At 40.9% G+C, this 24243-nt stretch overlaps 4 protein-coding genes across 5 annotated transcripts; 2 read left to right on the forward strand and 2 right to left on the reverse strand.

Annotated features, from left to right (window-relative positions):
* Positions 1-1566: 1566 nt before the first annotated feature.
* LOC146701927 (nanos homolog 2-like) lies at positions 1567-2208 on the reverse strand. Its single transcript, XM_085468353.1, has one exon. The coding sequence runs from the start codon at positions 2206-2208 to the stop codon at positions 1708-1710; it is 501 nt and encodes a 166-aa protein (XP_085324479.1). The 3' UTR covers positions 1567-1707.
* Positions 2209-3563: 1355 nt separating this feature from the next.
* kpna1 (karyopherin alpha 1 (importin alpha 5)) lies at positions 3564-8900 on the forward strand. 2 transcript variants are annotated; one of them, XM_085468351.1, is made up of 14 exons: positions 3564-3665; positions 4286-4419; positions 4568-4681; positions 5306-5405; positions 5689-5783; positions 5966-6097; positions 6236-6324; positions 6425-6524; positions 6690-6853; positions 7230-7308; positions 7402-7527; positions 7644-7771; positions 8198-8373; positions 8510-8900. In XM_085468351.1, exons 2-14 carry the CDS (start codon positions 4294-4296, stop codon positions 8695-8697), a joined length of 1617 nt encoding a protein of 538 aa, XP_085324477.1. In that variant the 5' UTR covers positions 3564-3665; positions 4286-4293; the 3' UTR covers positions 8698-8900. The 2 variants fall into 2 exon arrangements, with proteins under 2 accessions (XP_085324477.1, XP_085324478.1); XM_085468352.1 differs by lacking the exon at positions 3564-3665 and adding an exon at positions 3864-3994.
* A 3717-nt stretch (positions 8901-12617) lies between these two features.
* On the reverse strand, positions 12618-16141 carry fam162a (family with sequence similarity 162 member A). The gene is made up of 5 exons (XM_085468354.1): positions 15886-16141; positions 14820-14918; positions 14334-14445; positions 13703-13811; positions 12618-13283 (listed from the first exon to the last, which is right to left on the reverse strand). The coding sequence occupies exons 1-5, from the start codon at positions 15926-15928 to the stop codon at positions 13167-13169; spliced, it is 480 nt and encodes a 159-aa protein (XP_085324480.1). The 5' UTR covers positions 15929-16141; the 3' UTR covers positions 12618-13166.
* Positions 16142-16268: 127 nt separating this feature from the next.
* On the forward strand, positions 16269-20101 carry mix23 (mitochondrial matrix import factor 23). Its single transcript, XM_085468355.1, has 5 exons — positions 16269-16517; positions 17904-18029; positions 18981-19127; positions 19635-19694; positions 19795-20101. Exons 1-5 carry the CDS (start codon positions 16467-16469, stop codon positions 19843-19845), a joined length of 435 nt encoding a protein of 144 aa, XP_085324481.1. The 5' UTR covers positions 16269-16466; the 3' UTR covers positions 19846-20101.
* The last annotated feature ends 4142 nt before the right edge of the window (positions 20102-24243 follow it).

The raw sequence follows: 24243 nt of genomic DNA on the forward strand, positions 1-24243 counted from the left end.
AAATAGCATGTTGAATCTTTCACACACCGTGCAGTGTGTTTGTCGCCTCACCAGACCACAATGATGTGTGCAAAGTTACATTTTATCACACAAACTGTAATTTGCATAAATTCCTATGTGAGGCATTTAGTTCTAATCAGTAAGAGCACTGTCTCTAAGCATGTTTAAGAGGAGTGAGTTACAGCTTTCTCAGCACCACTGAGCAGACTCCCTGCTCCAAGTGGCAAAAATAAAAGTGAAACATTCAAAAGTGTAGATACGCTTCCCTCTTGTCAACTGACAAAATTCATTGTACCAAAAAGATTCCTGATATCCAGGCATATGAGATGTCATCACTCACTGCACACATCAAGTCGGCTGTGACAGCAATTCATATGTTTTTAAAAAAATCCCCATTGTTGTGCACACAGGGTGGGGTGATCTCTGAAGACATGATTCAAATGATTTTCTCCAGCTCTCCTGAGCAGCAGCTAATAGGTACTCAGCGCTTTAGGAAACTACTTTCTAAAGGTAAGTTTTTCTTTGGACATTTGCTGCTCTTTCATTCATTTTCAGTCCAGTTCTTGTACCTGAACATTTTCAAAGGACTCTTTTGTTTTTTATTAAGCCACTTAACTCTGACCTATGAATCATTTACGCATGTTTTGAAAGTACGAAACACAAGTGCTGAACCAGTGTTGTGTCCACACATAACAGCAAAACCCTAGAAGAATGACCGCCTATTCTTCAAAGAAAACTCAAGAATGAAGGTGGTCATACTAAATTATAACTTTGACGCTCATTAGAATTGTACAAACTCTGTTTTGACCTTGTATACTGTATTTCCCCAGCCCCTCTATTTTGAAACTAAAACTATTGAACCTTAATTCAATTTCTCACTTCACATAATCGTTTCACTTTTGCCTTGAAGTGTTACTTTTAATTTAATTTAATTATTTTTTATGACGCATGTTCTCTGGTGAGTTCAGGTACATCTGTAACATGTGAGTTAAAATTTTCTATAATACCAAAAAAAAGACAAAATACTGATGTTTTTGTCGAATAATCTGTTTGACATGAGGGATAATATAGCATTTGCATTTTAACTAAAAGACTCGCGCACTGACACTATGGGCACATTTTTAGAAATCTTTTTAATTCCACAGAAAGGTTAGCCACTTTAGAGTTTCACTTGTGACCTATGAAGTACCCCCGAAATTGTATCATATTAAACAACAACAACAATAACAACAACAATAAACACTCGAGGACTTTAAAGAGTTAAATTTTATTCCAAAGCTTGAGAGCGCTCACCCCGGCTCGGGGCTCCACAGATGTGATGGATGAGGGCTCCTTGCTGCAGATTGCAGCGGAGTGTTTGACAGTCAAACTTGAAACAGTCTTTGGAACTGAAACGGTCTCTGCCAACATGAACACATACCCCAAACAGTTCGGTAAATATGTACAGTTTCTCGCAGCTTCAGTTTTCAGTTGCTGGCAGAACTTGGGACACCCTCAAAGCTGGCGCAGATTTCTCCCGTTGAGCCTGCGCGTACTGGCGAGCGCAGATGTGATGGATGAGGGCTCCTTGCTGCAGACTGCAGCGGAGTGTTTGACAGTCAAACTTGAAACAGTCTTTGGAACTGAAACGGTCTCTGCCAACACGAACACATACCCCAAACAGTTCGGTAAATATGTACAGTTTCTCGCAGCTTCAGTTTTCAGCAGCTACCAGAACTTGACTCCTGTCTGCATCCTCCCAGCCGCCTCCCACTTCATCTGCGGGCAGTACCTGCGTGTGTGAGCGCTGTCACCGGTGGCTTCGCAGATCGGGCAAGTGTAGTTCCGGAGGATGGGGCAGAAAACTTTCCCGTCGTCTGATTTGAGCTTGTGAGATCGGTACACCCTCGGAGTCTCCCCGTTTTGCTTGCAGAAGCGGCAGTAGTCCGAGGATGACGCGCTGCTGCTGGTGTCCGACGCGCTGCTGGTCGGACTGAACTGCGATGAGTTTTTGGAGGATTTCTTCCCCCGAGTGGAAGTGTGGACCTTACTCCAGGGGGGCGCTTGTCCCTTCTTTGGACGCTCGGTGTCTCGGTTATCAACCTCACGGTTGCTGCACAGTTTCTCGAACACTTGGCTCAGATTCATGTAGTCGTGCCACATGTTAAAGCTGTCCCCACCAGTGAGGATCGAGCTCTGGACCTCCAGTCGTCTCGGCATTGTGGTCATTTTTTGGCAGAAGTAAAACTGAGGGTGTGTTTGGAGCGCCTCATATTTATAGCTCACTGAAGATGGTTTTAAAATGCAACAATGTTTGGAGCCTATAGATTGCATGCAGCCTGGCGACGTTTTTTGGAGGCAGAGAGAGAGAAAAAAAGAACTTTGGTGCAGGTGCAGTCTTTTATGTAGCTTTCTGGTGACCTTATAAGAACCTTTGCGAAGCCCGTTGACAGGCCGACAGGCCTTTAATCGAATGATCGGTTGGTTGATTGATAACAGAAAAAAATGACACATAAGATGGACATAAAGGACTGAAAACACCAAGAGCAAAATATTGCATCGCACTCATTTATGTAGTTTATGTTTAGATTAGATAATTTTGCAAAATAACGCAGCAAAATAAATAATAAGAGCCGGGATGTGGAGACTATGTAGCACTGAAAAAACTCCGTCCATGTGAACAGAATCAGGGGTTACCTTACCTGTTGATTAAATATCAAGACTATTTAGCAATAAGCTTACTTTAAAGGCTCGTAATAGGTGAACTGTCTTGGTATAGTTGGGTCACGCAGAGTTCATGCATTTTTTTTCTATCGTAGTGCGTTGGCCTTTATCCTCTCATCCCCTCTCGATCTCTGTCTCTCTCTCTCTCTCTCTCTCTCTCTCACACACACACACACACACACACACACACACACACACACACACACACACACACACACACACACACACACACACACAGTGTTTAATAGATAGATAGATAGACTAAATTCAAAGTGAATTATGTGATTTAATCTGTTAAGTTCAAATCTCCATTCTTTCCCTTAGTTTTGCATGTGTTTGCGTTTTTTTTTTCTTTGTCTTTTCTTATTTTGTCACTTGTTTACAGTTTTATTATTATTCGTACTTCTAATGTGCTTGTGTCTGACAATGGGCCGTGTATGTGTGTGCGTGTGTGTCTGAGGATGATGATGGTCCATGTTGTGTTACTTGTTGTTTGTGTGTGTGTCCCCCCGATGACCCCTGGCGCCGGAGCGTCTAGACTACATTAGAGATGTGTCACATCCAAGAGCCGCACCTGCGCTTATAGAGAGCGCATACATAGAGGTGAGGTATGAGGATAAATGGATAGATGCGGTCCTTTTTCGAAGCTGAGCGCACAGTTGTATTTCCTGCACAATCACACACGAAGTGAGGCTGTGTGTATGCCGGTTATACCATGAATATAAACCCTGCAGGCACCGCTTGTTTGTCAAACTGTTTATGAAGCAAAAGTCACATTTCTGTTTATTTACAAAGCAAAAAGAAGGGGGAAAAAGAGGCGTAGGAGGGGGCGGAGCTTAGATACGTGCGGGGGAGTTGTGGGTCATTTGCGTTTAGTTGGACGCGTGCGCACTAGCATACCGGCGACGGCTGTTCAAACGGTGGCCTAGCGAATAAGGGGATTACGGAGCCCAATCTGACAGGTTAGATAACGAAAAACGTTTACATTTTTAGCTGTGTACGTGTGGCAGCGATTCATAATGAAAAGTTAAATGAATTCTTACTGTCTGAGACGGTGGTCTGTCGTTTGCGCTAACGTTAATGTTGGATTTTGGTACTAAGCTAACGTTAGCTACAGCAGTTAGCCGCTGGCTGCCAGCTAGCTTTCGATAGTAGAGGAGGCTAAGAGCGGCGTTGACATTAGCCAGCTGATCAAGTGTACCCTCCCGGGGGACTTGTGCTTTTAGGTTTTCCTTGTGCTTGTCCGAGTTGTGAGTTGACAACGGAAATACTGGACCCCGATCAGTAGATGGTAAAATGATGCTTTCTTTCCACGCAGCATCAAGCCACGGGAAGCTAATAGGCTAGCTGCTATCCTTACATGACCCTGTTTGTTGAACAATCTTTTTTGAGAGGAATGATACACACCGGTAGCTATGCCAGCGTTGGCTACGTTAGTTGGTGTCTGTCTTGCTAGTCTTTGCAGTACAGTTGGAGGTGTTTTAATAAAAAAGAAAAAAACAGAGGGTTTGTTTCTCAGTTGGGAACTTTGAAAGATTTGCTCCAAAGCATATCCAAATAATAGACTTCCTACTCTTCTCAGGCTGCACAATGAGTCAGGGTAAGGACAATGCACGCCTCAAAAGCTACAAGAATAAGTCTCTCAACACAGATGAGATGAGAAGGAGGAGGGAAGAGGAAGGCCTGCAGCTCCGTAAACAGAAGAAGGATGAGCAAGTAAGCAATGTGTTATACTGTACAACTAAAACCGTCGTAATGATCCTGAAATTACATGCTGACAGTGTTTGGAGTAAACTTGAGGCCATGCTTTGTTTGTAGCAATTTAGTTTTGGAAGGGAAATGCATATTTGTCCTTCTGTTGCAGCTTTTTAAGAGAAGAAATGTTGCCACTGTGGAGGATGATGGCATCCTGGATGAGGATGGGATGGCTGATAGCGGCTATCTGGAGTCCCAGGCCAACAACATGGACCCACTCATGGTGAGAAGGCATTCATATGTCTGCTCTGTCACACATACACTCATTTCTGGTAATCAGATGGCATCTAAAAATCTTGGCTTTATGTTTAAATTAATATTTGGGTCATTCTTCTGTAAAACTCAGGCTGGAGGCTGTAGAGGAGCTTTTCTGTATCATGTTCTAAACAGCACAAGTTTTGATGCATGCAGTGACATTGACACGTAGTGAGCCACACAAATAGCATGTTGAATCTTTCACACACCGTGCAGTGTGTTTGTCGCCTCACCAGACCACAATGATGTGTGCAAAGTTACATTTTATCACACAAACTGTAATTTGCATAAATTCCTATGTGATGCATTTAGTTCTAATCAGTAAGAGCACTGTCTCTAAGCATGTTTAAGAGGAGTGAGTTACAGCTTTCTCAGCACCACTGAGCAGACTCCCTGCTCCAAGTGGCAAAAATAAAAGTGAAACATTCAAAAGTGTAGATACGCTTCCCTCTTGTCAACTGACAAAATTCATTGTACCAAAAAGATTCCTGATATCCAGGTGTATGAGATGTCATCACTCACTGCACATATCAAGTCGGCTGTGACAGCAATTCATGTGTTTTTAAAAAAATCCCCATTGTTGTGCACACAGGGTGGGGTGATCTCTGAAGACATGATTCAAATGATTTTCTCCAGCTCTCCTGAGCAGCAGCTAATAGGTACTCAGCGCTTTAGGAAACTACTTTCTAAAGGTAAGCAGGACTCTAACTTTGCCCATTACAGCCACTCCTGTCTTTGCATTTGTTTCAGTATGTCTTACAAGGGAAGGATAATGACTGGTTGAGGCCCAGTGCAAGGACAAAAGCATTGTTTTGAGCTGCATAATCTGCCACTCTGTCTCACAGTTAACTACTGCCTAAAATTCATAACTACACAATATCAGTGTGGCTGGAGTGAATGTTACATGGGGTGTAATGCTGTTAAGTGTGCCTGTATTAATTGTTTCTACGTCACCTCACCCTCCCTCACACGCAGAACCCAACCCACCTATTGATGAAGTCATTGCCACTCAAGGGGTGGTGGAGCGCTTTGTTGAGTTCCTGAAAAGAAGAGAAAACTGCACATTGCAGGTACGTTTTCCTAGAAAACTAATTTTAGATTATATTTGAAGCTTGTAGATTTTTGTTTTTTTTCCCCCCTCATGTTTGTTTGTAATGTGCTCTCTTCCTGTTTCACCATCGTATCTAAAAAGTTGCATGTGTTGTGAGTTCAGTGCACTAACTTTCTTCATATATTTTGAATATGATTGTAGTTTGAGGCTGCGTGGGTATTGACCAACATTGCTTCAGGTACGTCTCACCAGACACGGGTGGTCATCCAGGCAGGAGCTGTGCCTATATTCATAGAGATGCTCAGCTCGGATTTTGAGGACGTACAGGAACAGGTGAGGAGGCTTCATTTTTACCTTTCCTGGTGTCTACTGACCTCTGGCAGCTTGTTGAGGTCAAATTTAAACTGATTAAAATTGTAGTTTTTCATGTTGTTTTTGTTGTTTGACTTGAATAATTCCTTCACCCCTCAGGCGGTGTGGGCCTTGGGAAACATAGCAGGAGACAGCACAGAATGCAGAGACTTTGTCATAGACTGCAACATACTGCCCTCACTGGTGCAGTAAGTATCCCTTCAGTCTTACATTCTCTGCTTTTGAAGTTTCCTCTACGGGGAAACAAAGAGCAACTTTGATTGCGATCGTCAAATTTTCCTCTTGCAGGTTATTGGCCAAACAGAATCGTCTAACAATGATGAGGAACGCAGTGTGGGCGCTCTCAAACCTGTGCAGAGGAAAGAACCCACCTCCAGATTTCACTAAGGTAATTTGCCAAGATAAACACATCACTATGGTAACTGCACACCTCTTAGACTGCTTAAAGGCACATCGTATCTCAGATTTCAAGGTCACAGGCTATATGAAGATACTAATATGCTAAACTGGATAACAGTTACACCTGCTGAATGTGTCCCTTTGTTTCTTGCAGGTGTCTCCGTGTCTCAGCGTGCTGTCTTGGCTGCTGTTTGTAAACGATACGGACATCCTAGCTGACGCATGCTGGGCGCTCTCCTACCTATCAGATGGCCCAAATGACAAAATTCAGGCTGTTATTGACTCGGGAGTCTGTCGCAGGCTCGTCGAACTGCTGATGTGAGAGCCAAAACAAACACACACACAGATATTTTCAGAGGCGTTCTACAAAGTGTATGCGAAACACTTGGGACTCTAGTTAAATACCCATAAAGTGACAAGTAACACATGGGTGCTATAAATTAACAGGACTGAAACATCTGGAAGAATTAGGTTATGTTGTAGAGGAAGGGTGCAAAGGTGCATTTAAGCGGGTCTGACAGCACATGTTGACCTTAGTAAGACTGCATTTTTTTTCCCTTTTAATTTGTCACCTAGTAACAACAAATAGTGGTTTAACATTATTGCTACCATCCTAAAACTGGAGGGTTAACATTTCTAAAACTTGATGAAAAAACTGTATCATCTCACACTAAGACTTTGCTTTTTGTTCCAGACACGTGGATTATAAGGTGGTCTCTCCTGCACTGCGGGCTGTTGGAAACATAGTCACTGGAGATGATTTACAGACACAGGTGGTAGCTGCATCACAACAGACAGATGTGATAAAAGTTTATGCAGAAGGCAATGGCTCTTTGTGACTCTGTGAACATTTGGTATTTTTCTAGGTGATTCTGAACTGTTCAGCACTGCAGTCTCTACTTCAGCTTCTGAGCAGTCCCAAGGAGTCTATCAAGAAGGAAGCGTGTTGGACAATCTCCAACATCACCGCAGGGAACAGAGCACAAATACAGGTGTGCTGCGCATTCTTACAGACTAAGCTAGAAAAAAAAGCTTCCTTTTTTTTGTTCCCTGAGATTGAAAAGCTAACTATTGGAGCTGCTAACAAATTGTTTCCCACTTCTTGTAGATGGTGATAGATGCAGGTCTGCTGCCTCCGCTCATCAATATCCTGCAAGTAGCAGAGTTTCGCACAAGGAAGGAGGCAGCGTGGGCCATTACCAATGCCACCTCAGGGGGTTCTGCAGAGCAAATCAGGTACAAACTGTGCACAGTATACAGCCAGTGTACCCATAATAGTCACACTTGTCTTGAGTGAAGAAGTCAACTGATGCCACTGATTTTAAATTATACAGACTCTTCTATTATAAACAAACCTACTTCTGTTTTTCATTGTTGTATCATTCAAGACTCGAAACTATTATTTTGTTTTCATACTTTAAAGTGCATAAAATCTAAATATTATATGTAGCAAATGTGACTTCAAACAGGTTTATTTGAATCATTTTTCAAGACAGTGACTTGGAGAGGGATTAGGGAAGTTGCCATTCAGCTTGTAGCCTTGCATGTCTGCATTTCTTTCAGTGCACTGTGTTGTTCACTGATTAATATGTTGCGTCTTAAAAAGGTATTTTTCTTCGATGACTATTAATGTCTACTCTGTGTGTGTGCTGCCATCTGCAGGCACTTAGTGGAACTTGGGTGTATAAAACCTCTGTGTGACTTGCTCACACTCATGGACTCCAAAATAGTTCAGGTGGCTCTAAATGGCCTGGAGAACATCCTGCGACTGGGAGAATTGGAGGCCAAGAGGGGAGGAGGCATCAACCCCTACTGTGCACTCATTGAGGAAGCCTATGGTAAGTAATTAAATCCGGACGAAGGAAATAGGAAAGTAACGGTACTAGTCAGCAACCCTGGTCACTGGCTAATCTTTTATTTTCTGGAGTGTGCCTCCTCTATTTTAGCACTACTCTCCACCTTTTATCTTTACAGGTCTGGACAAACTGGAGTTCCTGCAGAGCCATGAGAACCAGGAAATCTACCAGAAAGCCTTTGACCTGATTGAGCGCTACTTCAACACTGAAGATGAGGATCCATCTTTGGCTCCAGCCGTCGACCTGCAGCAGCAGCAGTTCCTCTTCCAGCAGTGCGAGGCCCCGATGGAGGGCTTCCAGCTATAATGCTAATTCCTCCCTTTTCCCAGAGCTCCACGTTCATCCTCACCTTTGCTCCCGTCTCACTCTATCCCTACAGCCATGATCCAGGGTGACATACCTCGGCCTCCCCCTCCCGTTCCCCTTCTCATTGTCTGAGAGGTTTAATCATCATCATGATTATTAAAAGCATACCATTAAAGGGGCACACTCTGTTCATGCATCCAGCACGGGTGAATTCTGCAGTCTTGTCAGCCAGTTCAAGGTTTCACTCATTCTGTCTTTTGCTGAATTAATTTTTTCCCTCAGCACCTGGACCTCTCCTGTGTGGTTAAGCCCCAACATTTCCAGCTATAAACTTTTCCTATAACTCCATCCCCACATTATTGCTTTTTTTTTTGGGGGGGGGGAATTCTTCCTCAGCTTATCCCCAATAAAAGAACCTCTTTGTGGTCCTGTAGGATTGGCTTTTGCTAGCTCTTGAGTCAGTGGTAGTATTTGGGCTGCACTGCTTGTCTGATTGAAGCATTAATGAGTCTCGAGACAGACAAACATGGACATGATTTCAATTTCTTTATATATATATATATACACACAACCAACCCCCCCCCCCCCCCCCCCCCCCCCATCCACATTGAGAATAATGAACCTAAACACTGGACTGACCATGAGACGTTGACCGCACACTCGACTGTGGTCACTGGACTGAAATGCCCACACTGGGCCACATGGCTAGTTCCAAAATAAAGACTGATCTGACCACTACGAAAGGCACGACTCAAGAGTGAAGGTTGCTCTCCGATCGCAGATGGACAATTTTAGAAATTGCTGAAGGTTGGAGCTCCTCGGTGACAAATCAGGCTGCTTGCATTCCCACCTGGATCTCATATCACGCATTCCTCTTTCCAGTAATGGGACTATTCCACCTGCACAGGCTCCATCCCGAAGAGTTTAGACTGCCTGCTGCCTTCTGGTGTGACGTGAATTAACCCCATGGAATCATGGGAACCTGAGTCTTCCCACGCACTGAGACAACTGGACAGACTTGGACAAGACAAAAAAGACTATTTAACCCTGGTTTCTGTCCAGCAGCAGACCAGTGGGGATTTTTTTTTTTTTTTTTTTTTAATTACCATAATTTCATTTCTTTTGCAGCACTTTAGTTCAGGACTGATGCCTGCTCATTGACAATAGACCACCGTTTATACATTAGCTATGTAATTGGTTAATGACACGGCTCTTCCCTCCTAAAAATGCGAGGTGCAAAGAGGTGGTCTTTATCATTGTCCCTCCCACCCTCCTGGTATGACAAGGATTTACACTGTTTTGCCCTTAACCAGAGAGACTCGAGCAGTTTGTGGACTGAAAATGTTAGCACACACTTTCGAGGATCATGGTGCCTCAGCAAAGCTAGAAGAACTTTTATTCTAACAAAGCAACCTCTACCAATCAGACAGCATTTTGAAAATTGGCCGTTTAGCTGTTAGCTGTGTAAAACATAACGTTCAAATACGTGTTCAGGTAGTATTTTTTTTAATTTGATCATGCCAAATCAGAAACATACAGTATGCCAGCTATTAGGCCCACAGTTGGTCTTATTTTCAATAAAGTGTTTTATTTTGTTTTTTTTAATTTGGGGTTTAGCATCTGCCATGTAGCTGATGGTGCCATAATCCTTATTCTACAGAAATCCTTCCACATAATTTCAAGAAAAATCCAGATTAAAACTTGAAAACCCCGGTGATCACCTTAGTTAGCAAAACTGAATGTTTGTTTACCAAGTCCTCTTTACATTGCTTATTTTTGTCAAAATCTTAGCAAAAGATGACCAGCTCTACGTGTTCATTATTGTTTGTTGTACTGGGTTTGTGCATCTGTCCCCTGTTATGCCATTTGCATAAAAGTCGTTTCATGAACTACAACGTTTAATCGGTTTCATTATAGTCACTGAGTCTTTTTGGGGTTTTTTTCATTAGATTTTTATTAACTTGCTTCCTTCAGTTTAAGGTAGCAACTAATTATTTTCCGTGTCATTATATCAAAGCATGTTAGAATCATAACTGCTAAAAGATAGCTGAAGCCACCGTGACATCACTCTGATTGCACGGTTAAAGTCAGTAGGAGCCACACAGAATCCATGCATCTGTGGCTGTGAGAGGGCGATGGGTGGAAAGGTAGTGAAGGTGGATTCAACCATTCAAAACAGAAGACAGTGCAGGCGGGGTTGAGTGGGTGGAGATGAGCGTTTGATGAGAGTAAAAAAGAAGATCTACAAGATAATAGTAGACCCTGCTCTTGTGTATGGTTTGAAAATGGTAGTACTGACAATAGACAGAAGACTGAGCTGGAGGTGGTTGAGCTGAGGATGCTAGGACCAGAATAGACAAAATTAAAAATTAGTACATCAGAAGGGTCAAGGGTTTTGGAGGCAAGGCTGAGATGGTTTGGACATGTGCAGAGCAGGGATGGTGAATGGATATGGAGCTGACAGGCAAAAGAGGAAGACCATAGAAAGATTTATGGTTGTAATGAAGGAGGACCAAAAAGGATGCTAATCGATGGGGTGAGATGTAGGCAGATGATCTGCTGTGGTAACCCCTAAAGGATGCAGCTTCGGAAAGCAGCTATTTTGTAAAGCTTTACTTTTATTAATATTTTGGCTGCTTCCATGTGTTTTCAGAGCCAGGAAGGATTACGTTTGGATGCAAGTGGAGTACAAAGTTGTTTAAGGACTTTACACTGGATGGGTGCATCACAGACATTTCCTAATTTGTGCTGAGTGACAGTAGTTTTTGGTTGTAAATCTGTTTTAAATACTCTTAAGGTTGAACGTTCATCCACTAGGAACTGCCTGTATGCTCTCGCCTCATGAATCCAGGTGTTGTTATGCACCAGGGTGAAACCAGGATCCACGGTACCAGTGTAGGCGCTGACAGCATCCTGGAGTTGGACTACCTGTGCAGCCCCTCTAAGGTCCAGGTATCACCTCATGCTAACAGTACTGACAATGAACATTAAAACTCGGGTTTTTACCTTTACTCACAATTATTAAAAAGGGAATGTCCACAATTTAGGGTTTTTGAATGTAGGATATTTTATTAAAGCAATTTAGCAGAAGCAAAGCCAAGCACGACCTATCTTAATGACCTATTCTGAGCTAATGTTGATCTAGTTCTAATCTTTGACCGAGATTGGAGAGAATGACCACACCTTGGCCACTGACGCACTTCTCTTCTGTGTAGATATGTAACCCAATGGGAGAGAAGCAGAGGCCAAAATCCTGTTGAATTTATGATCTAACACAGGAAAATAAGCAGAGAAACAGTCAAAAATTATCAAAAAAAAAACCAAAACAACAAAAACAAAACACTTAACCTCACTCAGTGCTTAGTCATCCTAGCCGTGTGCCATGTTTACATACCCTGCATGTGTAAGAACCACCACAGCACGCACACACACACAGCAGTAAAAGATAAAGGCAGGTGGTAGAATAATTTCATTGCTCCAACTTTTGTTAATCAAAGATTTACTATTGGCGAAAGCACATACAGCTAAACTATATTATAGGACTCTGTATCATTTCACCCATGATGATAGATAAGACCTTTTACCACCCAGCCGATATAATGAGAGGTAAGCCAGGAGAGATCAATCAAATCTTTCTCACCAAGCGATACGCTGATTAAAAAGTGGTCCTTTAAGTTTTGAGCAGTATAGTTCGTGACGATATTGCAGGGAAAATATACCATAGTATCCAAATTACCCTCCAAAACTTTAGTAAAGATAGCTGCAAAAAAAAAAAAAAAAAAAAAGAAAAAAAAAAAGAAAAGAAAAGAAAATTAAAAGCGGTATTGGTCACAAATGGTGAATATTTCCTGAAATAAGCCTTCCAAAAGCCTTGGAAGGTGCCCACATGTGCCCAAACCAGGGGTCATTAAATTACACTGCACATTTTTATAGAAGCACTGCTTTATTGAACTAGTTTTGGTGCTCACCACATACAAACACAGATAGCACATCATAGTGGCCGTGAAATAAGAAGCCCAGTTAGAGGGGTATCAGGACAGACAGCCCACTGCACAGGTGAACAAGTCACATCCAATCAGCTACTTAATGTTCCACAAAAAGGGGAAAGACAATGTTTTTACAAGGCATAATTGCACATTCCTGCAATAAACCCTCCACTGGTCTGAGACAATGAAATGCCACTACCAAAATAATGGCTTGTGCCATTAATCAAGTGCCACTTTGTAACCCTGTTATTTATATACATTCACTAAGTAGATACATTTTGCATCAGGTACTCAATTATTGCAAAACTATTGTTAAGGCCAGTTTCCTTGTTGCAAAAGCACTACTCAGAATTTACTGCTGATTTTTTTTTGGTTGCACTACACCTCCAAAGGTTGGGACTGGAGAAGTTGTGGTATACACAGAAAGTGGGATGCTATTGACTTGGTTTCGAGAATGAGCGTGTCTGAATGAGTCATCTTCCATCACTGAGCCTTGTCAGACAGGGCAATGGCACTTTCGCGTAGTTTCTGGTGTTCTTCTCTCCATCTGGCTTTCTTCTCAATGTTTAGTGCCGTCAGGGTCTCATTCCTGGCAAGAGCCTGCAGAAAAACAGGAGAATACATGTGGCATTATTTAAATGTGAATGAAAATGCAGAGGCAATGCATGAATCAAAGCAGTGAGAATTGAATTACTCACTAATTATTAAAATTCTTGCAGGGGACTTAATTGTGATACATTTTCCGCTTCGATATCCTTTTTTTTTTTTTTTTTTTAAACATAGGTTGAAATGTCACATTGGGAACTTTGGGACATTTTGTGACCAAACTTTTAATTGCAAGTCATTGCTCTGTTTATTCATAACATGACGTAGATGAGTTTATGTGAACAGGCAGGTTTAAACCTGCTCTTTTACATTACTGGATAGCAGTGATGACATGTCTGTCCTTGTTGACAGTTACTGGCGTTGAAAAGAGGAAAAAAAAAAAGTTTCATGCAAGACTCATTCATTATTCTTACCCTTTTGCCCAGAAACACCATAATCATACAGGCTCCTATCGTGGCAGCCATCATCACGTAGGCAGCCTTTACTCGGATTTTGTTTCTGGCAGCATCAATCATCTCAAACCTGTAGAAGAAGCACATGTACACATGAACACTCATTAGGAAATGTTTTCTTGGCTCAAAAGAAGGCTTGAAACATAAGACTTCAGCATTTAATCTTGTTATTGTTATTGAAGATCAGCGCAGCAGCATGATATTTACGGGGCCTTTTGTTCCAGTTATAGCAGCATTGGTGACTGTCAGCAGATAGTCTCTTGGGTCCTTCACACATTTTGCTTTGTTTTGGATACTGGGGCTTTTGAGTACATGACATAGGAGGGCTTCTGTTTATAAGCTTCCCATGCAGGTTTTTACATCGCAGCAGCAGATCAGATGTGATCTCCACCCCGATGCCAAGATAATCCTCTCCAGTCACCAATAGAAGGCTTGTTTGAACTGCAGCTGTCTGAGGACCAGCTACACGCTGTGCCGCCGCTCATCCTGTTAGTTAGCCCTGTTCTTGTGATGTAACTTAACTGAATGTGACAGAGGCAGTGGGACTGCGGTGTGCCGGAAGGTCTGGTATAAACAGGAAAAGGCTACTTACGACACAGTCTCTGGTATCTGGTCTGCTGACTTGAAGCGCCCTGACCAGATCAGCATCTTCTTGTCCATATCTGAGGGCCTGTAGCCTGGGAGTCTGAATGCGGGACGCGGCTCTGTGTGAATTAACAAAGCATGCATTATAATGAATCCTGCGTGCTTCCTGAACAAAAAGCCAGAGATTCACATCATGACCTGCAGACTGCGACCTCACTTCCTGTGTCCCTCTTAGTCTTTTGGGATTTAAAAAAAGTCACATACTTAGCCATCACAAATACCCTGTAATGCACAAAGTCAACATTTTTAGAATACTCTTACATCACTATGAGTGTAGCATTTTCCACATTAAAGTCATGCCACACATTTATATGAAAACCTAGAAGTTCAAATTCAAATTTAGAAGCTGGTATTTAGTTTTTTCAGGTTTATCAGTAAATATTGTGCATTGTCTTATGATGACTTTTGAGCTCATCTGTTGTTCAAACCCTACCATGTGCTGGTGCTGCAGGTGGGGACTCCGCTTTGGTCCCCTGCAGTTTATTGCACATCCCTCTGTGGCTCCATGTCTGAATGACATGTCTCCTCTGACCTGTTTAGATACAGAACTAGTATCACATCGAGTAAAGCAGGAAGTCACAGTGACGATAGAACTAGCTGATGCTACTGAAAAAAAGAAATTAAACGTTAAACAAGAAAATTAGTAACGTTTACATTAACATTACAAATTTTAGAACAGCCCTTAAAAGGCTCAAAATAAAATTACGCTGGGGAAAATCTCTTCATGCGAAATCAAAGGATTACCGTTTACCCCAACTTAATCTCATTTTATTCATTTATTTTTACAATCGCGTGATAGCTATCAATCAATCACACAATTGTATTTATACACACACACACACACACACATAATAATAATAATAATAATAATAATAATAATAATAATAATAATAATAATAATGGATACTTTATTGATCCCCATGGGGAAATTACATCATAGCACTTTAAGTTGTGTATTTATTATATACCGTTATTCTTTATCCTCCTGATACAAAAACAATTTTCCTTGTGGGCTCAATAAAGTATCTATATCTAAAGCCCTAAATTGGACACAAGTGAGTACTACATGACAAAAACAGAAATCATCACACCTGAAGGGACTAAAACTGACAACTGTTTAATTTTACTTACAAACAAAGAAACAAACCACGACTACGAATATCTTCAATTATAGACACTGTTCATACCAAGCAGGAGTGCCTGGTTAACCAGGCCTGAATAGCGTATAATGATAATAAAACAAGTTAACTAGGCCAAGTGTTAATTTACCGAGACACCACGCACCAATTTACACAAACTGCCTTTACTGCCACAAGCACAAACACCATTTCAATAAATGCAAGACGTCGAAAAAGCATCAAACATGTATTTATAACCGAGTACAGAACTCACTCACAGCTGATTTAAAAACAAATAACATCAACAAGCATCGGATTAGAGAGTATTCAAGCGACTTATTACGCAACGAAAACACAGAAATTCAAGTTAGCTATACGAACCGAGGAGGCTGCCGATGGAAAGGCGGGATCTGATGAAATTCATGCTTTTGCTGATTGAATACACAAAGTCCAGTGTTTCTAAAAAGCCATTTAAGTGCGCTGGAAATCTGTCAGTCCCTCCTCAGCTGCTGAAAGTCAAACAGCTAACAGGACCGTCAGATAGGACGCTGTGTCCTGTGACTGATCAAAAGAAACAAGCTAGGGCCCGTATTTATGCCATTTGGACAGCGTCCATACGGATCGGGTAGTGACAGCCCTGTGGCTGTGGTTGGGTCTTTGCTTTCGCTAGGTTGTGGTTGAATTATTAGGAGTCTCAAACAGGGCTGCTGGGAGTTAAGCTAAAGTTGAGAAGAACAAGTGGAAAATGTATTAGTATAAATGGCGCTATTCACTATAGTTGCACTTTTATCTATTTTAATATATTCACTTTGCGTTAATACGTGCGGCAGATGTTAATTTGTGAATGCGGCAAAAACAAATAAATAGCATTTAGGCATTATTAAAGCCTTTCCGTGCAGGCACTTTCTTGGACAGCCACCTCCACCACCAGTGATCCTGGTGAAGGACCCGTGCAGTCCACTATGGCGGCGCCCGGTGGAAGTTTAAACTGTGAGGACTATTCAATGTTTCAGGTAACGTTAACGACTGATTAATTGATCCGTGCAGGCCGATCACGCACCGACGGCCAGTCGAATCACCGCCTCCCCCGCAATTCATTTGCCGCGCTGTTTATTTTGTGCGAGAGCCAATGAATTGGTGACCCTCCTGATTACTAAAGACCTGCACGAGTTCAAGGAGGCACAGTACTCAGAGCTTTCAGTATGTGGATCAACATACCCATGCAGCCTTTAATAACTGACTCTTTAAACTGGCATAATCTACTTATAGATGTCATGGTTTGGTATATTGTGTTATTTTGTAGATTTATATTTTTATGCTAGAACCTCACTGAACTCGCTTTGCATAATTCATAACTAACACACGTACATTTATTTATTCCATATAGGCTGTTTATGAGGCTTTGGAAAGTCATTTTAGCGCCTATCTCCAGGCGGCAAAAGCACTCTTTCTTCTGATTGGTCAGCTTTTGCAAGCCAGCAGAAGGGCAGCGCTTATCTTTTTATGTGCGGATGCCAGAATACACACAGCTGTATCTGATTAAAAAAGAGCCTCATGCATTACTGCTGACAAAAAAAAGTACATATTTCAGATTCTTTCACTCAGAAGTCCTCTCAGAGTACGGAGGGTACAGACCAAAGCTATTTTACTTTTTATGAGTAAACCATATGTAGAAGTAGAGTTAGCTTGTAGAAATTAAGGGGGGAAAGCCCTGTTCTTAGTTACATGTAAGCTTGCCTCTTATTCTAACATTAAATTTGAAGATTTAGAAGTTTGGCTTCTTTTTCTTGGTGGTTTTGGAGATGATCATTCATGCTGTCAGTTTGTTTGTTTGGCGAGCAAAGCATCTAAACCACAGTTAAGAAAATAAACAACAACCAATAGCAGCCTATTAGTGTGTTCCTAGAGCTGATGCAATCCCCCCACCCCACTGTCTACACTTTGCCATGCTGTTCCTATAGCAGATGACCATATAAGGAAAGCGGTGGAAACAGAGCATTGTGAGCACAGAATATTACATTAACCCTTTACCTTTTTGCTGAACAAATATGTAAATTCAGTTCAACAGGTTCAAATTTATATTAAACATGTATTTCTCTCATGGTAGAAGGCTAAAGATGTTTGGATCCCTCCTTAAAAGTATATCAGCTGCTAAATGAGCCTTGTTAATCTTGCCTGCCATCTTGCCCTCTGTTATAAACACGATACATAAACTTATTTCCTTAAGGAAGCAACGTGTTTTGAACCACCATTTTTGGGTGGGGGGTACAGTTGTATCAGATTTAAATCTGATTCCATCTTAATGAGACAAAAGACAGCATATCGTGTTACAAATGTATTTAGTTTTAGTTGAAGTAAAACTGCTGACTCTTTTTGTGTACTTCTGTGTGTTATTTCAGGAGGTACTGAAGGTGATGCGCACTATAGACGACCGCATTGTCCATGCCCTGAACACCACCGTGCCCACAGTCTCCTTCTCAGGCAAAGTGGATGCCACACAAACCTGCAAACAGCTCTATGAATCTGTGAGTGTGACCACCAGGTCTCACCACGTTGTGAATTCAAATTCCCATTGTTGTCATTGCCACACAAACAACAAAAACGTTACCACAACAATAAAGAATAAATAAATGGCATATTTTAAACAGTGAACATAACACCTGGGAGTTTGGTTATGTAACGCAATGGCAGGGAGAGGTGCAGAGGGGACCTGTTAAGAAGTCAGTCTAACATCAAGTGTCTGAGAAACAATTTCAAGCAGCCTCTTTAAACTTGCCTTAAATCTTCACATAGAGTCAGGGATGAACTGATTCAAATTCAGTCTTTCATTTAAGTTCAGTTTCATTTCAAAAAACAGCGTTCACCTCAAGGTAAAGACACCACAATATTAGGGAAAACCTCAGTAATCAGACGATCCCCTGTGAGCAAGCACCTGAAGAACTCCAGTGAAGTAAAATGACGCTGAGGGAGGTGTGGCCCTCTAATGCACATGTGGTGATAAGCCAAAGGTTACTGTGGCTTAACAAAACTCAAGAATTCATACTCTAATTATGACAGTTTCCAAATTTTGGTCAACTAATGACATTTTTGTATTCAAAGAAGTAAAGGATCACAAACAATATGGCAAAATAAGGGTCTACACAGACCAGCGTTCAGTGCCATAAAACTCAGGAAGAGAGCTTGATGTCATAATCCACATCTGGTCGCATGCTGAACTAGTCATAGTTGCTTACTTTGGAAATGCTGTGCTGCCGGGTATATGTGTGTGAAGCATCCCTGTTTCAGAATTGGTCCATGTTTCGCAGCGTCATCCATATCTGAATAATTGTCTTGTGTGAGAATCAGCTGTTGTCCTCCAAAGTCTTCGCTGCAGGAGCCATAAGAGTCTGAACAGACAAGAAAGCTGGCATGAAGTCTGTGAAGGCATGCAGAAATATTAATCTCATGTGAGCGTGTGTATTTCTGTTTTCTCACAGATGATGGAGGCTCATCTTAGCAGAGACAAAGCTATCAAGGCTTGTATAGCTCAAACATCAGAGGTGGTGGGACAGCTGCGTGAGCAAAGAGCAAAAGACAATGAAAACATGGCACTAATCAAACAGCTCAGGAAGGAGCAAACCAAAGTAAGTCCTGTCTATAAAAATTCCATGTTTTGTTTTTTTTTTTTTTTTACATTCTTAATGTAGTTTTCTTGTCATTTTTTCTTTAAATCTGTCTATAGCTGTTCAGTTGCATTATGGGAGATGTAGGATTCTGTGTTTCTGCAGTTTTTGCCCATTAAAACGAATACAAATAAGGATATGTTGCTTTCTGTTGCTTCATTGTTGTTGTAGGTTTAGCAGCTATCTCCACTGAATCCACTGTGGATGCGTTTAATTTAGTTTTTCTGTGCTGTGAGGATCATAAATGAAATGTAAACAAATATCTTAAACTTGAAAAAAGCTTGAAATTTGAAAATATAGAGGAAACCTGCTGCAGCTGACTGAACCTGCAGGGCTAAATGCATCAAGTAACCACTGAGGAAATATAATCCTTCTCTTTTTAAAAAAAAAATTGAATAAACAGACCCTGTTATCTTATTAGAGCAAAATAATAATAGAAGTACTTTGTTTTTTTTTTCCTGTCCCCAGTTAAAGCTGATGCAGTCAGAGCTGAACGTTGAAGAAGTTGTAAATGACAGAAGTCTGAAGGTACAGTTTGCTCGCTGTTCTCATCACTGACTCGTCCTACAGTCACACATAAATGAGCCGTCGTTATCGTGTGTTACTTACTGACGTTTCCTCGGTTCAGGTTTTCAACGAAAGGTGCAGAATCCACTACACGCCTCCAAAGGTGAAATGAAGTCCTGCTTCATGAAAGGAGCTCTTTCACTCGAGGTTTAAATCCAGGCTGGAGCTGAAACTGTGAACTGCTGCTGAGTCCTCGCTGCAGGCTGTTCACCACCCAGACATCTCTGACCTCTTCCCCGACACACAAATATATTCCAGCGTCATTACTGTATTAATTTACCATCATTGTAAAACAGTCGCCCGTGTGCTTCTTCCAAGACAAAATTATTGTACAAAAAAAGAGTTTTTTAAAAATTGAGTCAAATGTTTGTCTGAGTTTGAAATCATTTGTTGACCTTAGACATCCTTTTTACATGTATTGAATTCAAATGTTTACTATGCACTGTCTTCATCAGGAATTGGTTCAACAACTGCTGGGTTGATGGATTACTGTGACATTTTGGACGAGTCTTCATCAGTCCATCCCTCAGGATGGGATCTACAAGCTTTGATCATTCCTTAAGTTTTCATACAGTGTCAAAAATCTGTCCAAAAATTTGATTTGGTACCAAGCACCAGCAAAAAGAACGACACTTCCATCAGCCTCAAGTGTACCTTATAAGAAATCGCCAATCCTCCAAACTAAGCTGTCTTTGTTAAACGTGATCTGTTGTACTTGCTCAACAACAGGAGCTGTATTCACTACGTACGTTGGTATTTTAGTTTTTAGTGCTTCTGCCTTGATCTGATCATTTTCTCTGATTATCAGAGATGTAAAGATCTCTCAACAAGGAAAGGACTAAAACTTCTATTTCACGGAGGACGTGTGACTGATCGTAGTGTCATGGATGACACGTTCTATTACTATAATGTTTCCCGACTGAATAAACAGAAGCACTGCAGCGGTCTGTCGCAGCCTCCTGTCAGCAGAGTGATCACACAAGCTCCAGCAGTCCAGTACTTGCAGTTTGTTTCATTTCCACTGGAGGGCCCCACCTGATCACAAACGGGTATTAATGGTATTAATTATTGGTGGTTTAATAAAAGCTGAGTCTTCCTCCGCTTAAAACACTTGAGTAGATTTTCTTTCTAAAATTTCCACCATCAGAAATAAAGCAAGCAAATATATTTACTCCTGTGAGCTGTGTTTTCAAACATTTTTAGGCTGATGCAGATATTTCTTGAAACTTTTCTTTCTTCTATGAACATAAATTCTCAAATTTCTTGGACCAAACCACACAGATGATGAACACAGCCAGTTAAAAATAAAAACATTGTGCTGTATGTTAAAAGACTTGCAGAGAAGTCATAAACATTTACTGAAGGTACTGGGATTGTCATTCCACGAACAAGAATATAATCAATCAAAATCAAACTTGCAGTAAATTATTGTTACCCTCCTTTACATGCTCTCACACTCTGTCTCGCAGATGTATTCAAGTCCTGTAACTGCAGAACAACTAAAGTCATTTATGGTGAATTTCCATGTGTAAGGAAGTTGTGGGAGAGCAGTACTTTCACACTTCCAAATAACAACAGAGTGTGATGAAACTTTCCAGTGAAACATTGGAAACAACACCCTTATTATTTGTTCTCTCAGATAAAACAGTGCATGGAAAACTCTGCAAACAGCAATGCTTCCATGTATTTTATATCACGTGTGTAAGCAGGTGGAAATTGTTTACGAGTGTATAAAGAAACTGAATCAATAAATGCATCCATGACAATTTGATAACTAGAGCAGAATATGTGCAAAACAGTACAGATGACAGCAGACTTCAGGAGGAGCCCATCTTTCAACATCTTTGCACTCTGCAACATTGCACCATGAGTAAAAATATGCTACATGTGCTGTTTTTGTCTGTGTCATGTTGCTGCTGTCAGTATTGTCTGCATACATCTCTACCTACAGTTCGATTTGTCGGTTCAGCTTTTTTCAGTGAGATCCAGCACAGTCACCTGCTGCTGTGATTATTTTGTCTCATTATATTTTTTCTCCGTGTCATGTTTATGCTTCTGTAAGGAGAGGCATGGGCGTCTTCTCTTTTTCAGATTATTCATGACCTAATATGAAAATATAAACTTTGAAGAATCAATGTTTTTGATGTAAAATCCACCAAGAGTTTTTCTGCACTTTTCAGGTTTAATTAAATATCAACTTTTTCTCCCACCAATGACATTTACTTCATGTCAATAAAACCATGAATTCACATTGTCTATGAGAAATACGACTTCATGACTCAAGGAATCAACAATCAACAAAATATTTTACGATGCTTTATTTGTCATTTAAAAAATTGTTCACTCAACTGTACAGTGCTTATTGCGCTCAATAATTGTGGATTTAAAGTAATACACTGTTTATATGTTATTGCATTGAATTATTTGATGTTAACGGAATAGTACTTCTTTTTCCCCCCCATGAACAGCTATTTGGTCACATTGAGCAGCTGAAGTGTGATCAGATCAGAAAGTGTTGATTGGATCATCTTTGGTGCGGTTTTCCTCCACTTTAATCAGCTTAATCTCTTCTCCGTTATTTGGAAGGCTTTGAAAGAGGTCCAGATGAAGGTAACTGGGTCCACCAACATGAACCTGGAGTCAAGAGAGATGAAATGCTTGTAGTGTGTTGAAGACTGAGGATGTTCAGGAATTTGAAGAGCTGCCTACACGAATGAGTAGACTTCCCAGAATGGAAACAGCACTCTCTGTGTGGTTTGAGAAAACAGTCAAGTTGTTAAGAACTATGACTGAGAAGAATCCGCCCGTGTACAGCAGCAGGCTGCCTTCCTAGAATTTGGATATCCCCCGTGCGCTCGTCTCTGCATTATGTGCATTACCTCTCTTGGAAAATTAAAACCACAGCAGCTTTTTATAGTATTTTTCATTCACTATCAGCTTACACCAAAAGTCTATTCTGAAGAAGATTATTCAAAACATGCAACACAGTCACCAATCCCAGCAAATTCACCCTTAAGTCAGACTGTACAATACAGAAAACAAAAGAGCTACATCTCAGACTCTACAGGCTTCAGTTAGCATGTTAAATGTGAAAGTTCAGTCAGAAAAAGACTGAACAAAAACGGCCTGAGTTGAGCAATTAACCAAAGTGACAAACATTGCTCTAAATAATACTCCCCTAATCCAAGTAGTCACCCAAACCTGGACGTGGATTTAGAGGCCTGAGGGCCATCTCACACATTTATTCAGAATAAAGCAAGTTTAAATTAAAATTAATTGTATTTTACATGTTGGTGCAATGTTTAGGATGAGATGGAGATATAACACTCATGCACCCCGAAAATTATGAAGGTCTAAATATGTGTCAAAGGGACTCACTGAACATCAGTGGATTTCTATGGGGCAAACGTACTTAAAGCAGCCACTGTGACCATTGCTGCAGAGCAGAATGAATGATACTGATGGGGACTGTGAGGGTTTGTAGTTAAATTCCTGCTCTTACAGGATCAGTGAGTGTCTGTTTAAAGATTATTAACATACTTTTACATCACTATGGAACACCAGCATTTCTGCAGAGGACAGAACCACCTGCCTTAATCTACCACGATGCTCTGTGCTATGTTATCATGGCAATATGAAGTCAATTAAATACAAATGTAGAAAAATGCACATTTAAAAGAGGACAAGAAGACAGGCAACTGGAAGAGCTTTTGAAGCAGGAAAACTTTTTATGGATTTCTCTTAATTTAACTGGAAATTTTGCGAATACAAGTCAAGGAGGAAACAAGGAGGCAGGTTGGATTATATTTGAGGACAGGACGCATGAAGGAGAAGCATGAGGAGAGAGAAAACAGCAGAGCGATGGTGCAGAGCTAATCGTGGATCAAGTCAAAGAAGCAAGCATCAAAACTGTGAGTAAACATAACACACAAAGAGGTAAAAATGACTGTGCTGATTAAGGAAACATTACATTTGGTTAGTTTGGGGTCTGCAGCTTCAGGTTTGTGGGTTCAGTTGCTCTCAAAATTGAGGAAAGACAAAAAATGTTTCTTTTGAAAGGTTGTTGGAGGATTCTTACTGTAAGAAATATCTGGGTGTGCATCTGCTTTTATTTAAAAAACAACAACAAAAGTAGAATTTTATTTATTCACATTGGAAAGGGAAAACTGGAGGATCAGAACAATAATGTGGCCAAATTTACTGTTTCCTTAATCAGAACAATAATTTTGATCTGAACTAGAAATTTTGAAATGGGTTATTTTCTTTCTTCTCTACTGATCACTGTGTCACATGTTGAGTTACTTGTCAGTCTACGTTAATGTTAATGGTAATTTTAAAAAATGCAGTTTGTTCATAATTTTGTAGAAAAAGGCTCTGCACCTGTGAAAAAATTAGGTATCCACACCCCCAAAATCACTGTAGATCAGAGTAGCTAAGCCCTGGTTAACTGCAATTAACAGGAGATGAAAAATATTGGAATGATTGAAAGAAACAAAGATTGCTTTAGGGT

This window comes from Copadichromis virginalis, linkage group LG9 (assembly GCF_057382275.1).
Source record: "Copadichromis virginalis isolate Kocher_CV1m ecotype Utaka linkage group LG9, C_Virginalis_male_GT1.1, whole genome shotgun sequence".
Taxonomy (NCBI): Eukaryota; Metazoa; Chordata; class Actinopteri; order Cichliformes; family Cichlidae; genus Copadichromis; species Copadichromis virginalis.

Bases quoted from the DNA above. Each gene is read 5' to 3' on its own strand.
- LOC146701927 (XM_085468353.1), bottom strand. From the start codon at position 2,208: ATGACCACAATGCCGAGACGACTGGAGGTCCAGAGCTCGATCCTCACT.
- mix23 (XM_085468355.1), top strand. From the start codon at position 16,467: ATGGCGGCGCCCGGTGGAAGTTTAAACTGTGAGGACTATTCAATGTTT. The intron at 19,128-19,634 runs GTAAGTCCTGTC...TCCTGTCCCCAG, and splicing joins TCAGGAAGGAGCAAACCAAA to TTAAAGCTGATGCAGTCAGA. The intron at 19,695-19,794 runs GTACAGTTTGCT...TCCTCGGTTCAG, and splicing joins TAAATGACAGAAGTCTGAAG to GTTTTCAACGAAAGGTGCAG.
- kpna1 (XM_085468351.1), top strand. From the start codon at position 4,294: ATGAGTCAGGGTAAGGACAATGCACGCCTCAAAAGCTACAAGAATAAG. The intron at 5,784-5,965 runs GTACGTTTTCCT...ATATGATTGTAG, and splicing joins GAGAAAACTGCACATTGCAG to TTTGAGGCTGCGTGGGTATT. The intron at 7,309-7,401 runs GTGGTAGCTGCA...GTATTTTTCTAG, and splicing joins GAGATGATTTACAGACACAG to GTGATTCTGAACTGTTCAGC.
- fam162a (XM_085468354.1), bottom strand. From the start codon at position 15,928: ATGAATTTCATCAGATCCCGCCTTTCCATCGGCAGCCTCCTCG. The intron at 14,919-15,885 runs GTTCGTATAGCT...GTATCTAAACAG, and splicing joins TTCCATCGGCAGCCTCCTCG to GTCAGAGGAGACATGTCATT. The intron at 13,284-13,702 runs GTAAGAATAATG...GTTTTTCTGCAG, and splicing joins TGGTGTTTCTGGGCAAAAGG to GCTCTTGCCAGGAATGAGAC.